The sequence below is a fragment of the Pelecanus crispus genome, chromosome 27 (assembly GCF_030463565.1).
Source record: "Pelecanus crispus isolate bPelCri1 chromosome 27, bPelCri1.pri, whole genome shotgun sequence".
In the NCBI taxonomy this organism is placed as follows: Eukaryota; Metazoa; Chordata; class Aves; order Pelecaniformes; family Pelecanidae; genus Pelecanus; species Pelecanus crispus.
Genome location: NC_134669.1, coordinates 2,161,660 through 2,179,183, shown reverse-complemented (window position 1 = coordinate 2,179,183; position 17,524 = coordinate 2,161,660). Strand labels below are relative to the sequence as shown.

General features: G+C 64.3%; 1 protein-coding gene across 4 annotated transcripts; it reads left to right on the top strand.

The window, feature by feature from the left end:
- Positions 1-311: 311 nt before the first annotated feature.
- On the top strand, positions 312-17,279 carry OLFM2 (olfactomedin 2). 4 transcript variants are annotated; one of them, XM_075725191.1, is made up of 6 exons: positions 312-368; positions 9,636-9,785; positions 11,092-11,247; positions 14,461-14,680; positions 15,220-15,326; positions 16,602-17,279. In XM_075725191.1, exons 1-6 carry the CDS (start codon positions 312-314, stop codon positions 17,277-17,279), a joined length of 1,368 nt encoding a protein of 455 aa, XP_075581306.1. The 4 variants fall into 4 exon arrangements, with proteins under 4 accessions (XP_075581306.1, XP_075581305.1, XP_075581304.1 ...); XM_075725190.1 differs by lacking the exon at positions 312-368 and adding an exon at positions 4,251-4,388 and having other exon boundaries at positions 9,648-9,785; XM_075725189.1 differs by lacking the exon at positions 312-368 and adding an exon at positions 4,251-4,388.
- Positions 17,280-17,524: the final 245 nt, after the last annotated feature.

The window sequence follows — 17,524 nt, the reverse complement described above, 5'->3', positions numbered from 1 at the left end:
CCCAACTCAGCCCGGTTCGGTTCCGCCCAGTCCGGCTCGGTCCGATCCGGAGCCTCCGGTTTCCCCGTTCCCGGGCGCGCCGCCCCTTGCACCGGGCCGGTGCCGCGGCTGCAGCCGGTAGCGGCGGGGCCCGGCCGGGGCGGGGGCGCGGCGCGGACAAAGGCGGCGGCGGCGGCGGCGGGGCCCGGCCGGGGGATGCGGCTGCGGCGGCGCTGAGCGGCTCCGGTAGCGACCGGGGACGGACCCGACCTGGTGGGGCTTCCCGGTACCGGTAACAGCGGGGCGGCCCCGGTGGGGTCGGTGCCTGCAGGATGCGCTTCTTCCCCGGCCTCCTCCTCCTCCTCTCCACCGGTTCCCCCGCGATGCAGGTAAGGGCGGGCGGGGGCGTCGCGGAGAAGCGGGGGGGGGGTGCCGGTTCACGGGGGGCCGGGCCGAGCCCTCAGCTTCCCCCCGGGGATGCCCGTTTGGCACCGGCACCGGTGGGGATCCCAGGGACCTGCCCCGGGTGTGTCCCCAGGATGGGGGACCCCAGGCACCCCAAGATGCCCACCGAGGGATGCGTTCGGGGTGGGGGGGGTGGGTTGCGGGTGGCATTCGGGTGCTGGGGTCCTTCCCAAGTCCAGGGTGGGTGCTGGGCTTCACCCCGGTGTCCCCCCACCCTCCCGGCCTCGGAGGGCTGCCCGTGGTCACCTGGGTGCGGGGACAGTGGCGTGTCCCCTCCCCAGACACCCCCGGTGGGTGCCCGGACTGAACCGGGGGACGCTGGGGACCTCACCCTGTGCCAACGCGGTGCTGGGGACACGTGGGTGACAGGCGGCTCTGGTGGGACCGGTGCGGGAGCTCCTTCGCACGTGGCCACCGAGGACGAGGGAAGGCAACGGCCTGGATCCGGCCCACCTCGCCCGAGCCGTGCCACGTGCCCCGGGCTGGCCCACGACACTGGCGTAGGCGTGAGGTGCCGGCTGTCCCCACCCTGGTGTTTTCCCCGCCATGGGGTTTGTGAGTGGGTTGGCGGGGTGGGGAGCAGGCACCCATGGGTGCACCCCGGTAGGGCTTGGAGCCGGTGCTGGCTCTGCACCAGGAGCCGCCCGCGGTGGGACAGACGGGTGACGGGGGTCCCCTGAGAGCAGCCACCCACGGCAGCACCGGGAGGCACCAGCTTCCCTGGCGGCACCCCGGAGCCAGCTGTGCTCCAGCTGTGCCCGGCACCGCCGGGGTGCCGGCAGCTGCGCGGGTGCCCACCGAGGCGGGCGTCGCGGGCTCGTGTGTCGTGTCCCAGCGGGGCCAGGGGCCAGCGCGGCTCTGCCACCTGCCACCCTCTGCTTAGTGCCACCCGGGACGGCACTGTCCCGGCACCCGCGTGCCGGCGGCATCCTTGCGCTGGGGAGGAGGTGGCGAGGCGGGAAGGTCCCGAGGGGTGAGGTCGCGAGGCTGGACGTAGCTCCGTGTCCCTCTGTCCATCCGTCCCCGTACCTTGGGGCTGCTTCTGTCCTCCAAACCGCCTCGGCCCATCCCTGGGGCTGCGGGGGGTCAACCCGCAGCGGCTGCCGCACCCCAGCCGCGGGGACAGGGCTGGTTTGGGGGCTCCTGCGGCGGCCCCGGTCCCTCCCCGCAGCCCCACGCACCGGTTCTGGCAGCGCCCGTGGGTCAGCGGCCGGAGCCGGGTGCCGGGCCTGGCGTTATTTGTAATTAAGCGGTTGGTTATTAACAGCTGGCTCCGATGAATATTCAGTGGCAGTTGTGCAGCCTGTTGAATATGCATGAGCTGGGGTTGCCAGGCTGGAGGCTGCGTTGGCCTGGCTGGGTTTTCCCCACGGCCGCTTTCTGGGGTGTGCTTTTGTGGGGTGCCGGGGCGATGCTGGGGTGGAACCAGGGCCAATTCCAGGCAGGAATTCTGTCCCCCGGGCTACCCAGAGCGTGGCCCTGCCACCACCCTGCTCACGTCCCCTGCGTGTCCCCAAGCTGTGGGCGACGGGGCTGATGTGGGACCCCAAACCAGCCTCCTCTTCCCGGTGTCACCAATCCGGGGGGGCCCAGCCGGGGGGTGACAGGGCAGGGACGGGATGTGGGGACCCAACCGGGGATGGTTGGGGTCCGGGGAGCTCCGGGCGGGCCTTGGGGTTCACAGCCGCATCCGGATTTCTCCCTTTTTTTCCCCCCCGGCTAAGCGGGTGCTCTGCTCCCGCCACCCTGGTGGGTTTTGGGGTGGGAGCATGGCCCCACTGAGGCCCCGCCGCGTCTGCACCCCGTTCCCCAGCGCTGCGCTCAGCCCCACCTAACGAGCCAGAGTTAACGAGCTCTTTGCAGGCAGATTCCTGGGCTGGGAGGGAAAAACCGCGATGGAGGAATGAAGAGGTGGGGAGGAGGTTTGGAGGTCACAAGGCGGGGGGGTTTCCCCCATTTTTCAACTCTGTCCTGGCGAAGCCCCACGGGTGAAGCTGCCCGCCCGGCGTGCTGGTGACACGCTCGCCCCGTGGGTGTCCCCATGGGGGCACGTGGCACGCAGGGCTCGCGGCGGGTGGGAGATGGGGGGGTTTGGAAACCCTGCCCCGTGGCTGTGGGGTCACCCCCCCCAAAAAATGGGTCCTTAACGCGGCGGCTGCATCGCTGGGGGCCCGAGCATGGGGACACACGTGTTTCGGGTGGCGGCTGCACCCGGCGTGGATCCCCCGTGGGGGTCAGATCCGCACTTTGGGGATCCCTGGGCATTTGGCGTTGGGGTCTCTGAGGGGAGCACCCACCCTCCAGTCCCTGCCGGGGTCTCCTGGCCATCCCCACCTCCCAGGGCCTTGTTTTTGGGGACGTTGGGGACAGTTGTCCCCACGGGTGCTGCCCCGTCCCCCCCTCCCACGGTGGTGGCCGAGCCGGTGTCTGCGGGGGGGGAGCCCCGGAGCACCCCGAAACCCGCGGCGCGGGGTTAGGGTGGGGAGAGGGGGGGTATCGGGGGGGGGGGGGGGCTTTCCCCGTGGTCGCCCGTGTGCTGTGCGTGGCTGTCCCCACGCGGTGGCACTGTGTGACCGCCACTCGGGACAGGGAGGCCAAAACAGGGCGAGGAGGCTCAAAGCCTCGGGGGGGGGGGGGTCCCGCTGCACCCCGTGGGTTAGGGCCCGTGGGGGGGGCTCAGGGTGGGCACCCACTGGCAGAGAGGGTTTGGGGTGTCGCGGGGGGACCCCAGGGAGCTCGCTGCTGGGGGTGCGCTGGGAGGGGGGGGCTGTGGTGAGGGTTTGGGGGGGCTGGGCACGGGGTGATGGGTGCTCGGGGGTGGCTGCGGCCTCCGGACGGGTGCGGAGGTCCCTGAGGCTGGGACCAGGGTAAGGGAGAGCAGGGGGCTCCGGGGGTCCCGCTCCCCCAAACCAGGGGCCTCCGGGGGTCCTGCTTCCCCAAAGCGGTGGTCTCCAGGGGTCCCACTCCCCCAAATCGGGGGTCTCTAGGGTCCTCCTCCCCCAAACTGGGGGTCTCCAGGGGTCCTGCTCGCCCAAACCAGGGCTCTTTGGGGGTCCTGCTCCCTCAGACCAAGTTTCTCTGAGGGTCCTGCTCCCCTACACCAGTGGTCTCCAAGGGTCCTGCTCCCCCAGACTGGGGATCTCCAGGGACCCTGCTTCCCCAAAACAGGGCTCTTTGGGGGGTCCTGCTCCCCCAAAGCAGTGGTCTCCAAGGGTCCTGCTCCCCCAAACCGGGAGCCTCTGGGGTCTTCTTCCCCCAAACCGGGGGTCTCCAGAGGCCCTGCTCCCCCAAACTGGGGGTCTCCAGGGTTCCCGCTCCCCCAGACCAGGGCTCTCTGGGAGCCCTGCTCCCCCAAACCGGGGGTCTCCAGGGGTCCCGCTCGCCCAGACCACGTCCGAAGGCAGCTGGCTTGGACGGTGCCGCGCCGTACCGGGTGAGACCAACCGGGGAGGGGGGGGGGCGGGCCGTAAACCCCATCCGTGACCGGAAAGAACCACCCCCCCCCCCCCCCCCCAAAACCGACACCACCCCTAAAATCGGAGGCTGTTACCAAACCGTGCCGGGCAGACCCGCCCTAAACCGGGGCTGGACCGGGCTGGCCCGGGGCCAGCGGCGCCGACGTCACTTCGGAGCGGCTCCGGCCCCGTTATAAGGGCGAGCGCGGTGCGGGGGGCTTCGTCGTTCGCCCCGGTGGGCACCGGCACCGGCACCGGCACCGGCACCGGGAGCGGGAGCGGGGTGGCGGCGGCGGGGGCGGGGGGGTGGGTGGGGGGGTGTGATGGGCATGCGGCGACGGCGACGGCGACATGACGGTGCCGCTGCTGAAGATCGGGGCCGTGCTGAGCACCATGGCCATGGTCACCAACTGGATGTCCCAGACGTTGCCCTCGCTGGTGGGGCTCAACGGTACCGCCGTGTCACGGGCCGGTACCTCCGAGAAGATCGTGAGTCGGCCCGGTACTGGGGAGGGGGGGCAGCGGGGAGGGGGTGCGGCTACGGCGGGAGAAGGCTTGGGGGGTTTTGGGGGGGGGCCCGGGCTGTGGCGCGGAGCTGCGCCACCGGTACCGGCACCCGGGATGAGGCGCAGCGGGACCCCCCCCACTCCTCCTCCCCCGGGCATGGGGACCCCCCTCCGCCTTCCTCCCGGGCACCCCCCGCTCGTGGGCACCCTCCTCATCCTCCCGGGCAGGGTGCACCGGGGACCCCCCGCCCCCCGCCATCATGAGCACCCTCCTCATCCTCCCGGGCAGGGTGCACCGGGGACCCCCCGCCCCCCGCCATCATGAGCACCCTCCTCATCCTCCCGGGCAGGGTGCACCGGGGACCCCCCGCCCCCCGCCATCATGAGCACCCTCCTCATCCTCCCGGGCAGGGTGCACCGGGGACCCCCCCCGCAATCATGGGCACCCTACTCATCCTCCCTTCTTCCTGGGCAGGGTGCACCGGGGACCCCCCTCCTCATCCTCCCGGGCAGGGTGCACCGGGGACCTCCCCCCCCCCCACCCCCGCAATCATGGGCACCCTCCTCTTCCTCCCTTCTTCCCGGGCAGGGTGCACCAGGCACCCCCCTTCTCCCCGACATGCCCCCCCCCCGGGGGGGATTCCCCGGCCATGGGGACCCTCACTCCCCCCCAGCCCGGGCAGGACACACCGGGGACCCCCCCGGGACACCGGGATCCCCCCTCCCTGCTTCCCCCACCCCCCCGGGGCAGGGGACACTGGGGACCCCCCCGCCAGGGGCTGCTCTCACCGGAGAGCCTGGGGCTGGGGTCATCCGATGGAGCGGACCCCTGCGGGGCTTTGGGGGGCTCCTGACCCCCTGTTTCCCCCCCCAGTAGCCCTGAACTGGGCAGTTCCAGGGGGGCTCCTGGGGGGGGGTCCTGGCTGGGGAAGGTGGTTGAGCCCCCCTCCATTCACAGGACCTTGGGGAGCTGGTGGCTGTCCCCAGGCTGGGCTCTTCCCCCCCTTTCCCCAAGCAGGGACCCCCCAAATTTTCTCTGGGAGTCTCCAGGCTCCGGCTGGCGTCAGCCCTTCGGTGCGAACCCCTGCGGGAGCGGGGCTGGGTGCACGGTGTGAAAACAAGTTGGGAGCGGGTGGCAGGGGACATTTTGGGGGGCTGCGGGGGGGGGAACGACGATGACGTATTTTGGGGAGCTGCAAGGGCAGCGACAGGGCTGGGCTGGGCTCTGGGTGATGCCGCAGGCACGAGCGAGCCCCCGGGGAGGGCTGGGCTGCCCGGTCGGTGCCGCGGGGCCTGGCTGGCACCCAGGTGTAGCTGGTAACGCCGGGGTGGGTGGGTTGGGGGGGCCACGATGTGGAGTCACGTCCTTCATCATGAGAAAACCCTGCCAGTAGCCGGAGCCTTCCCGCGTGGGACCGGGCACCCTGTTTTGGGGCGTGGTGGGAAATCCTGCCAACGCGGGTGCTTCGTGCTGTTGCCAGCGCCGATCTGGGCTGGGATTGGGGGGGTGATCTGGTTTGGGGGTGTTCGAGGAAGGAGCTGGCACAGCCCGTCTGGAAGCGGCCGGCAGCTGGGCTGGCAGCCGTGCTGCCCACCGGCAGTCGCCAACCAATGTCCCGTGCCCCCCGCTCCCGGCAGCGAGTGCCCCAGTCCCCCCGGAGTCACCGGCAGAGCCGTTGGGGGTCACCGGGCTGATCCCCCAACCTTGCCTCTGCCCTGGGCTGGTGCAAGTCCCAGCCATGAGGCTCTTTCCCTGCGGCCCATTCCATAGGGGATCCCTAGGGATCTTTTTTTGGCGGGGACCATTCCCAGCCGGGCTCCTGCGGAGGGTGAGCGCGGTGGCCTTCGTCGCTGCAGCTGCGGCGGGAGGTCTCACCGGGCACCGCCAAATCAGCGAGCGTGTTGCAAGGCAATTAGCGGCGCTCGGGGTAAAGCAGGCACTGCTCTGCAATAATTGGCTAATCATTAGGCACTCTTTGGTGTTCCTCAGAAAATCATTAATCACCGGGAAGGAGCGCAGCTAATGCGGCCGTAACGGGTTGGCGCAACCACCCACAGGAGTCGCTGGGATGGCGTGCCGGACCGTGGGGAGCGAGGGGCTGCCGGCGCGGCCGTGGCGGGGAGCTGGCGCGCAGGTTGCGGAGTTGATCTCCCACCTGGCTTTGGCAAGGCAGCGCTTTTTTCCTGGATGCTGAAATGAGCCGGGCTTATCCAAAAGTCAGCGCTCGCCTCCCCGGCTTCGGCTCCAGGCACGGTGATGCCCGGCACGGCCTTTTGCCATTTTTCGGGGCCTCTCGAAGCCCCTTTCTAGAAAAGAGCCGTTCCTTTTCCGCTCCGAGGTCCAGAGCTGGATTCACGCAGCTCAGGTCCGGGTGCTCCCATCAGCTCGGCCTTGCGGGACGCCGGCTCTTGGGGACACCATTGCTGTGGACCCCGGCGCTGGAACAAGCAACGGCTCTCGCCGTGCCATGGAGAAGCAGCACCATGCTCCAGCCAGCGATGGGGAGAGACCGGAGCATCCTCTGCAGCGGCTCCGTCACCTGCCCCGGCACCGTCGCTTTGCAGAAAGAGGAGGCAGAGACGTGGAGGGGCTCCTGCCTTTACCCCCCGTGCCAATTCGGGGTCTCCTGGCTTCGAAGGGCGCTTTGTCGGATCTCCGTGCCCGAAGCAAGGGGCTGAGCGGGGATTCCTGGAAGCTTGGGGACCCGCGTGTCCCCCTGTGAGAGGGGTTGGGGTGCTGTGACAGCCCCGCTGTGCCGGGCGCCGGCTCCCTGGCAGCTCGCTGCACCGCGGCCAAGGGTGTCAGCAGTTTCTCCTCTCCCGAGCTGCGAGCAGGCAGCTTTCCCGGGGAGCTCTAATTAATAACCCGGTGACAGATTGCACAGGCTGCGTTTAACCTAATAATACCGCCAGCAGCAGTGGCAGCCGCTGCCTCCAGGCCCCGGAGCCGCAGCGGGCAGGCGCGGGCAGGGCTGCCTTCCACCTCCATCCCTGGGGGTTATCCGCAGGGAGTGTGGGGAGCGGGGGGGGGAACTGGATGCGGCCGCCGATCTGCATCTTCCCCGGATCTGGCTCTCGCCCACGGATGCTCGCCCGCATCCCGGGGCCGCTCGGGATGGACCCCAGGCTTTCCGTGCTGTGTGAAGCCCAATCTGGCAGGCAGAGGAGCTTTTGCCAGCCTCCAAATTGGTGGCTCCGAGCGCTGCCTGCACGCATCCTGCCTGCCACGGGCTGCTGCCTGGCATTAATTATGCATTAGCCCTCTATAAAGTATTTATGTCTGCCTGCTGCTCAGCCGTGGCCAGAAGGGTCCTGGGTAAAGGGAAATGGTTCCTCGGTGACTGCGGATGCTCTGCCCGGGTTGCTCCGCGTTTGCTTTGGGTTCTTTCATTTCAGTAGCTTTTTTTTTGGGGGGGGGGGCGGGGGGATAAAAATGAAGCTTTTGGTGCACAGCTCCCAGGATCCTGGGGGTGGGAGATTGGGAGGCACCTGCGCCGGCTGCGGGTGTTTGTGCCGTGGATGCCAGCCCTGTGCCGTGCCCGGAGCAGCTGGGGTGGGGGGGAACCCCTCCTGCCATGGGGACCCCAATTTCGGTGGGTAGGAGCAGACAACACCATGCATTAAGTCGTTCCCAACACGCATCTCCGGTAATTGTTTGTCGTATTAATTCACCTGCCATAGCAAGCAAGCAGCCAGCACGACGCCGTCCACCGGCACGACGCCGTCTGCCGGCACAACGCCGACCGCCGGTGCCTTCCTAAGGACTCGCAGTGTGGCTTGTCACCAGCTGGGGCTGAGCAGGCTCCATCTCCACCAGCACGTTGGAGCTGGGCTGAATAAATCCTCTATTTACCTCCCCCTGCGATAATTCAGGAATTTACTCGGTTAAGGGCAAGTTTTACGCCGCCGTCGGTTAATTTATCCTCGTTGCGCTGGAGGTTGGAGAATAGTGTTTAGCCACCGCCGTATCCAATAAATCCCTTCTGATGTGAAACATGAAGTTAAAACCGCCGCGTGTAAAGTAAAGTATCGTCCCTGGCTTGTTACAGGGAATGGGTCATTTATCTTCGCCTGGCTCGGTGCAGCAGGCGCTTGGAGAGCGATGAGTTTGCTCTTGATTTTCATAATTAATAATTATGAATTACCCATGCAATGCTAAATGGCCCAGCGCAAAGACGCCGGCTTATGGCATGAATAAATCAGGCGAAGGGGAGGAAGCGGCGGGTGGTGGATGTTTGTCTGCTTGGTTTTCGGGGCGCGCGTGATGCGACCCAGCCAAAAACAGGGGGCAGCAGCAGCCTGCAGCGCTCACCCCCGTCCTTGGCTGCGTTGGGAGACCAAAAGCAAAACCCCCGAGCCTGGATTCACCTGGAAAAGCTGCGGCTGGATGCAAAAAATCGGCTTTCCAAGGGTGGCAGGGCTGGGGATGCCTGGGTGCGCACCCGGGGACCCACCTGGTATTTCCCCACCACTGTCAAAGGGACCCGAAATTCAAGGGGAATGAATTAGCAACTTGTACTTGTAGCTCCGCTCCCTTCCAGGGGCAAGCCAGCCGCAGCGGAGGAAATTCCCGCCTCATCAACTCTATTCCTGGGGAGTAACGCTGGGCTGGGGCCGCGGGAGGAGGAGGAGGGATGTGGAGCTGGCTGGTGGGAGATGATGAAGAGCATTTCCTCGTCGTTCCCTCCCATCCCACTGTCGTTTCGTGGCTGGCCCAGGAGCACGGGACCTGCCAGGAAGCTGAAATCTCCATATTTGGAGCAGATCGCTGTGGCGAAATGGGTCTTGGGGGGGGGGGGGGGAATTAAATGACCTGGATAAAAATCTAAAAGGAGGGAAAAATGCAAAGCGGCTCAGATCCACCCGGGATGGGAACGGGCTTTGGAGGAGCTGCATGGGATGTGGCAGCGGGCACGGCTGCGCCGGGGCAGGATGCGCTCGGCACCGGGCTTTGCCGGCAGCACACAGGGATGGGGATGGGTTGGGAAGGGTTTGGTGGGCTCATCCTGGCCCCAGGACGTTGCTCCCTTGCTGGCTTGTCCCCAGCCAGGCAACGACAAGAGGGAAGGGTTCTCCGGCGTCTTGCCAAGGTGATGCCGTGCTGCCAGCCCTGCCCCAGCCCCTGTGGTTTTGGGGAAGCCCGGGCACGCACGGGGGGAGCCTGGCGCGGGCGGGCGAGCGGCTCTGGCATCCTTTGGGACCCTGACATCTCCCCTCCTCTCTCCCGCAGACCCTTTTCCAGAGCCCCGACGAAGGCTGGCAGGTTTACACCTCGGCTCAAGCCCCCGACGGCAAATGCCTCTGCACGGCCGTCATCCCCGTCCAGGGCACTTGCTCCCGCGACCTGCGCAGCCACCAGCTCCGCCAGCTCATGGAGAAGGTGAGCGTTGGCCGGCCTGGCGCTGATCAGCGTTACCGGCCGAGCCTGCTAACGAAGCGCTTCATTTGTGTGGTGGGAGGATGGCCTTGCCCAGGAGCGCGGACCCCCGTGGTGCGGGAGCCCCTTCCAGCATGGGTGCAGCCCGCGGTGGGGTGCGACGGGCTCGTCCCTTCCCTTGGGACATTGGTGGCCGCGTCCCGGCGAGGACACCCACAGCTCCTTCCCTCCCTGCGTACCATCGCCGGGCAAATTGTTTGCCGGTGCAAGCATCCTTACCGCTCCCCCCGCTGCAAAGAGGAGCGTTCACCTCCTGCGCTGCCGTTAGCTTTGCTGGAAGGGCATCACCGCGCCGCCACGCATCCGTGGTGCCACCGGCACCTGGCAACCCCCTCATGGCATAAACTGAGCCTGCCACGGGGCCGCAGGGATGAAATCAGCCCAGCGAGAAATCCCAAGTGTGCTTTAGCCTGCAGCCCCGTGAGCCAAGCGATGTTTCGTGGAACCCGTGTGGTTTCCCCGTGCAGAACGGGGGGGCGTGTGGTTTCCCACGGCGGGGGTTCCACGCTCCCGACCCCTTCCCCGTGGGCTCTGCAGAAATGCCGGCAGAAGCCATTAGCCTTCCCCTCGCCGTGGCGGGGAGCCGCGTGCCTGAGCAGAGCTCATTTAATTTCCCCCTCGGTTTTTACACGTCCGCATGGGCAGGCGCACCGCAAACCCGATTAAACTTTTATTATAATGTGCTGCAAAAACACCTCTTAAGCGGCTCCCTTCCGAGGCGGTGGCGGCACCGTAAATACCAGCGGGGCTGGCGCTAATAAATAAATAACCGTTTGAGGAACACGGCCACGTTCACGTCATTTGAAAGCGTTGGAAACAAAATAACTTCGCTGGCTGCGGCAGATGAAATTAAAGAATGAAAGCTCATAGACAGGGCTGGGAAATGTGTGCTCGGGTGGTTTAAAAAAAACAAATAACAGCTGAAAGCGGGATGAGTAAAATGCATTATTTTATATATTAAAGCTGCAGGGGAAAGAGTTTTCTCGCAAGCGTTTACATAAACGCTGGAGCGGGGAGCTGCTCATCCCGCGGCTCCCTGGGGACGGGGACCCAGGGCTGGGGTCTCCCGGGGCTGTGTCCCCACCAGCACCGGTGGCCTTGGGGGCTGCTCTCGCATCCCCTCTCTGCCTCTGCACCCCAAATTTCCCCACCTCGAGCCTCTTCGTTAGCGGCAGAGACGGGGCAGGGGGCTGTGTTAATTAGACTGAGGGCTTTATCAGCCCCCTCCCCACACCGTTCCACCACGCAGGTGCAGAACATCTCCCAGTCGATGGAGGTGCTGGATCTCCGGACCTACCGGGACCTCCAGTACGTGCGCAACACCGAGTCCCTGATGAAGGGCTTGGACTCCAGGCTCAAAGTGGCTGCTGAGAGCCAGAAGAGCCTCAATGCCAAGAGCTTCCAGGTGAGCCCATGCCCCTCGACGACTCTCCTGCCCCGTGGGGCCAGCTGCTGGGTTTGGCAGCTCTCCCCAAGCACGGACCGTGGTTTCATGGCCATGGGGGTGTTGGGTTGATGGTTGGACTGGTGGTCTTAGAGGTCCTGTCCAACCTTCATGATTCCTGGTTTGACTTTCATTAAAAATAATCCAGCCACCAAGCCAGGAAACATGAAATTAATGATTACTCTGCCCTTAATTGGTTTAGTGGTGGACTTGGTAGTGTCAGGTTAATGGTTGGACTCGATGATCTTAAAGGTCTCTGCCAACCTCAACGATTCCATGATTCCTGGTTTTGACTTTCATGAAAAAATAATGCAGCCACCAAGCCAAGATCATGAAATTAATTATGACTCTGCCCTTAATTGGTTTGGTGGTGGGCTTGGCAGTGTCAGGTCAATGGTTGGACTGGGTGATCTTAAAGGTCTTTGCCAACCTCAACGATTCCATGATTCTATTCTATGTGATGCCACTACATGGGTGGGCACCCTGGGAAGGGTCCTGCTTGCGGTGGTCCGGGTGGCCGAGCATCCCTGCGGTGGTCCCGGGGGCAAGCATCCCTGTGGTGGCCTCAGAGCTGAGCATCCCTACAGTGGTCCCGGGAGCAAGCATCCCTGCGGTGGTTCGGGTGGCCGAGCATCCCTGCGGTGGTCCAAGGGCTGAGCATCCCTGTGGTGGTCCAATGGCTGAGCATCCTTGCAGTGGTCCAAGGGCTGAGCATCCCTGTGGTAGTCCAAGGGCCGAGCATCCCTGTGGTGGTCCAAGGGCCGAGCATCCCTGTGGTGGTCCAAGGGCTGAGCATCCTTGCAGTGGTCCAAGGGCTGAGCATCCCTGTGGTAGTCCAAGGGCCGAGCATCCCTGCAGTGGTCCAAGGGCTGAGCATCCCTGTGGTAGTCCAAGGGCCGAGCATCCCTGCAGTGGTCCAAGGGCTGAGCATCCCTGTGGTAGTCCAAGGGCTGAGCATCCTTGCAGTGGTCCAAGGGCTGAGCATCCTTGCAGTGGTCCAAGGGCTGAGCATCCCTGTGTCGACTGAGTGCAGGGTGGGTGCAGTGCAAGGGGCCACATCCTGCTGCCTCCTGGGTGCCGCAGGGGGAGCCGTGCCGGTGACAGGACAGCAGAGATGGCCAATTCCTAGCCCATCTGGCTGCGAATCAACACCTTTAATTAAACAAAACACAGCTCTTCCCCCGGCAAAGCCACAATTTCCACCTGACGAGTGGCAGCCGCCAGCGCCGTGTGCTGATCGATGCAGCCCGCGAGTCAACACTGCCCGTGCTGCAGCGGCTCTGCACCCCCCCAGAAATCCCATTACCTGCCCCCCTGCCAGGGCACTGGTTTATTTTGGGAGCCTCAAGGCTTCATCCTGACAGCTAAAGAGAGTTTCTAGTTTGGGAGCAGCTGGTTCTTGGCACTGAAAGGGGCCGGAGGATGCTCGGGTGGCAGTTGGAGAGACGAGACATTGATTAAACATCTGAGCTGCAGCAAATGTCTCGGCTGGTTTAATCACAGCAGGAGGTGCTGAGCCCCTCCGTCGGGATGCAATCCCAGAACGCTGGCCCGGTAATGCCGCCCTGAAATGAAAGGCGAGGAGGGAGGAAAGGTGCTGGTGAGCCAGGCTTGTTCCCGGGAAAACCTGCTGAGCCGTGGGCCAGCGAGCGGGGCCAGGGCCTTGGAGCGGGACAGAGGTGCTGGATGTGGATTTACAGCGTCCTTGAGCGAAGGAGACGCGGTTGGAGTGGCTTGCAGCCAGGGCCAGCTCGTCGCTGTGCTTCCCCCGCACCGTGTCCCTGCCACGCCAGTGCCGTGCTGTGCATCCCTGCGGTGGTCCGGGTGGCTGAGCATCCCTGCGGTGGTGCTGGGGGCAAGTGTCCCTGCAGTGGCCCTGAAGCTGAGCATCCCTGCGGTGGTCCCGGGGGTAAGCGTCCTTGTGGTGGCCCCAGAGCTGAGCATCCCTGCTGTGGTCCTGGGGGCAAGTGTCCCTGTGGTGGTCCTGGGGGCAAGCGTCCCTGTGGTGGCCCTGAAGCTGAGCATCCCTGCAGTGGTGCTGGGGGCAAGCGTCCCTGTGGTGGCCCTGAAGCTGAGCATCCCTGCAGTGGTCACAGGGGCAAGCGTCCCTTTGGTAGCCCCAGAGCTGAGCATCCCTGCTGTGGTCCAGGTGGCCAAGCATCCCTGTGGTGGTCCCAGGGGCAAGTGTCCCTGTGGTGGCCCCAGAGCTGAGCATCCCTGCGGTGGTCCTGGGGGCAAGCGTCCCTGTGGTGGCCCTGAAGCTGAGCATCCCTGCAGTGGTCACAGGGGCAAGCGTCCCTTTGGTAGCCCCAGAGCTGAGCATCCCTGCAGTGGTCCAGGTGGCCGAGAATCCCTGTGGTGGTCCCAGGGGCAAGTGTCCCTGTGGTGGCCCCAGAGCTGAGCATCCCTGCAGTGGCCCTGAAGCTGAGCATCCCTGTGGTGGTCCCGGGGCAAGTGTCCCTGTGGTGGTCCAGGTGGCCGAGCATTCCTATGGTGGTCCTGGGGGCAAGTGTCCCTGTGGTGGCCCCAGAGCTGAGCATCCCTGTGGTGGTCCCAGGGGCAAGCATCCCTGCGGTGGTCCGGGTGGCTGAGCATCCCTGATGTGGTCCCAGGGCCCGTGCATCCCTGCAGCATGCAGGGTGCTGGGTGTGCACGCACCCGTTGCCATCACCCATCCCTGGCACTCTCTCCCCGTGCCATCCTTGCACCCCGTTCCCACACTGGGGATCTGCTCAGCCTTTGCCTGCCGGATGGCTGAAGCCTTTTCCTAGGGGCTTCCAGGCCAAGGTCAAAACACCTCTTAACCATCTCCTTGTGCTAAAATAAGTGGAGATTTTGCAACCCTGGCCCTGGTGTATAACTCTGCCTGTTGCTCTTGGATCCTGCCTGCTTCCCGCGCTGCAGGGCGAGGCGACCGCACCGGCTGCAGGCGATTCATTAGCTCCCCAAGCTCTTGGAAGACGCAAAGCCCTGTAATTGTTATTAATTACCAACCCAGGGAATAGGGCTCGTCTCTGGCGTGTTAATGAGGCTGCGCTCCGCGATCTGTGCTGGAAAGCTCCTTGCTACCCCCCGGAGGGATGGACAGACGGACAGCAGGCAAAGGGGCTTAATTTAAGGTGGGGGTGGTGTGTTGCTTTTTTTTTTTTTTTTCCCCTTGCATCCCTTAAACAGGAGCTCAAGGACAAGATGACGGAGCTGCTGCCTCTGATGCCCGTCCTGGATCAGTACAAGTCGGACACGAGGCTGATCGTGCACCTGAAGGAGGAGGTGAGGAACCTCTCCGGGAGCTTGCTGGCCATCCAGGAGGAGATGGGCGCCTACGACTACGAGGAGCTGCAGCAGCGGGTGCTGATGCTGGAGGCACGGCTGCACGCCTGCATGCAAAAACTGGGTACGGCAGCGTCCCCCCCCCTCCTCCAACCTCAGCTCCGGAATGGTGGGCACCCAGGTTGCCCCACTCGCAGCAGCATCCCTGCACATGCAGGGAAGCGCGGGGTCCCTCCCTGCGCAGGCAGCCGATGCTTCCTGTTGGAGAGAACACGAGCCGCCGCCGCCTGCAGCTGCCGTGCGCTCTGCCCATGTGCGGGGCCTCCTGTTTTGCTGCACTGCTGATATCTTCCGAATAATAATAATACTGGCAGCCCAGCATCCTCCAGTATGCACCGACGGGGTGTTTGCTGGTGCAGCTGGGCCCCGGACCCCGTGCAGGAGCCGCATTTCCTTGCTCAGGAATAGCTGCCGGCGCCCAGCAGTGCCTTCCATCCTGCTGCCCCATCCCCCCAAGACTCCTGGGGGGTCCCTGGGGTGAAGGGGAGCCCTGGTTCCTCTCCGCTTGGAGCATGATGCTCACGGGACCGCGGGGAGGTGGGCAGTGTCATGGTGCCAGATGCCCACCCCCTAACCCCAAACTCTGTCGGTCCCCACCCCCAGGCTGTGGGAAGCTGACGGGTGTCAGCAACCCCATCACCATCCGAGCATCGGGCTCCCGCTTTGGGTCGTGGATGACCGACACGATGACGCCCAGCGCCGACAGCCGGGTGAGTGGCACAGGCACCCATGAGGATGGGGATGGGGCAGGGGGGACACGACAGCCCTGCCTGAGCTTCCCATGGCTCCTGCGTGGCTTTTTTCTGGGTGGCTTTCCCCAAAACTCTCCCCGGCCCAAGCAGAGGTGGATTTTTGCAGGTGGGCAGCTCCTCTCTTGGCAGGCTCTGAATTTTTTGCAACACCCCAGCACTCCTTGGGCACCATGTCCCCTGCAACCCGTCTGGTTTGTGCTGCCGTGTCCCCTCCTGGCTGTGCCTCCCCGGGGGCACGTCCCTGCGGTGCACCCTGCCCGGGCACACTGCTGTGGTCCATGCACCTCGCTGCATGCTCTTGGGGGTGCATGCTATGCGTGCACGCTGCTAGGCGCCCATGCACCTTGGTGCACCACCCTTCCTGGGGTGCTTGCACGCTGCTGTGGTCCATGCACCTCGCTGCATGCTCTCGGGGGTGCACGCTACCTGTGCACGCTGCTAGGCGCCCATGCACCTTAATGCACGCTTCCTGGGGTGCACGCACCCTGGGGTGCATGCTTCCTGGGGTCCATGCACCTTGGTGCATGATCTCCATGATGCAAGGTGCATGGGGTGCACACTTTCTGGGGTGCGTGTGCCCTCGTGTATGCTCACCGGGGTTCATACGCCCTGGTGCGTGCTTGGCAGGGTGCGTGTGCCCTTGTGCATGCTCACCAGGGTGCATACACCCTGGTGCAAGCTTTCTGGGGTGCGTGTGCCCTCATGCACTCTTTCCAGGGCACGCTTATTGGGGTGCATACACCCTGGTGCAAGCTTCACAGGGTGCGTGTGCCCTGGTGCACACTTGCTGGGGTGTATACACCCTGGTGCAAGCTTCGCAGGGTGTGTGCACCCTCGTGCACGCTCGCCAGGGTGCAAACCCCCTGCTCCATTGCACGCGGGGCACGTGCTGCCTCTGCGGAGCTCTGCCAAGTGCGAATGAAGGAAACGGGGCAGGAGCTTCCTCGGAGCCTCTGCAGGCTGGGAACTCAATCGCACAGGGTGTTGCTAACGAAGCATGCCCTCTTATTAAAAATTATCCAAGGATTTGATCTGCAGAAAGAGCAGAGAAAGTCTTTAAAAGGGGAAGCCAGAAAAATTTTGTGTCCCAGCACGTGGCAGCGGTGAAAATGGCTGCACGTGCGGCGGGGGGGGCTGTGCAGGACATGGGTCGTCCGTCTGTCCTGGGAGGCAATCTTGGTGGGGGTGGGGACCCCGTTTTGGCCGGGCATCCCTAACCTGAGCCCGCTGCAGGTGTGGTACATGGACGGTTACTACAAAGGCCGCCGTGTCTTGGAGTTTCGGACCTTGAACGACTTCGTGACGGGACAGAACTTCGTGCAGCATCTCCTGCCGCATCCCTGGGCCGGCACCGGCCACGTGGTCTTCAACGGGTCCCTCTACTACAACAAATATCAGAGTAACATCGCGGTGAAGTACCACTTCCGCTCCCGCAGCGTGCTGGTGCAGCGCAGCCTCGCCGGCGCCGGCTACAACAACACCTTCCCTTATTCTTGGGGTGGTTTCTCTGACATCGACTTCATGGTGGACGAGAGCGGGCTGTGGGCTGTCTACACCACCAACCAAAACGCCGGCAACATCGTGGTGAGCCGGGTGGACCCCACGACGTTGGAGGTCCTGCGGAGCTGGGACACGGGTTACCCCAAACGAAGCGCTGGAGAATCCTTCATGATCTGCGGCACGCTCTACGTCACCAACTCCCACCTTGCCGGTGCCAAGATCTATTTTGCCTACTACACAAACACTTCCAGCTACGAATACACGGATATTCCCTTCCACAACCAGTATTCCCACATATCCATGCTGGACTACAACCCGCGGGAGAGGGTGCTCTACACCTGGAACAACGGTCACCAGGTCATCTACAACGTCACACTCTTCCACGTCATAAAGACATCGGGTGAGCTGTGACCCCGCGCCGGACTCCTCTGCTCTCCCTCCCCAGCTCTTTATTTTTTCTACACTTCAGCCTCAGCCATTCTCTTAAGGGGATGGAGCCTTCCTCCTCCTCCTCCTCTTTGATTTATGTTTTTTTATATTTCTTTGTTTTCTTCCCGCGGTTCATGGCGCATGGATCTCTTCTGCCTTCATTTGAGCTGACCTCGGTTGGTTTTTTTTGGTTTGGGTTTTTGGTTTGTTTTTTTTTTTTTTCCCCC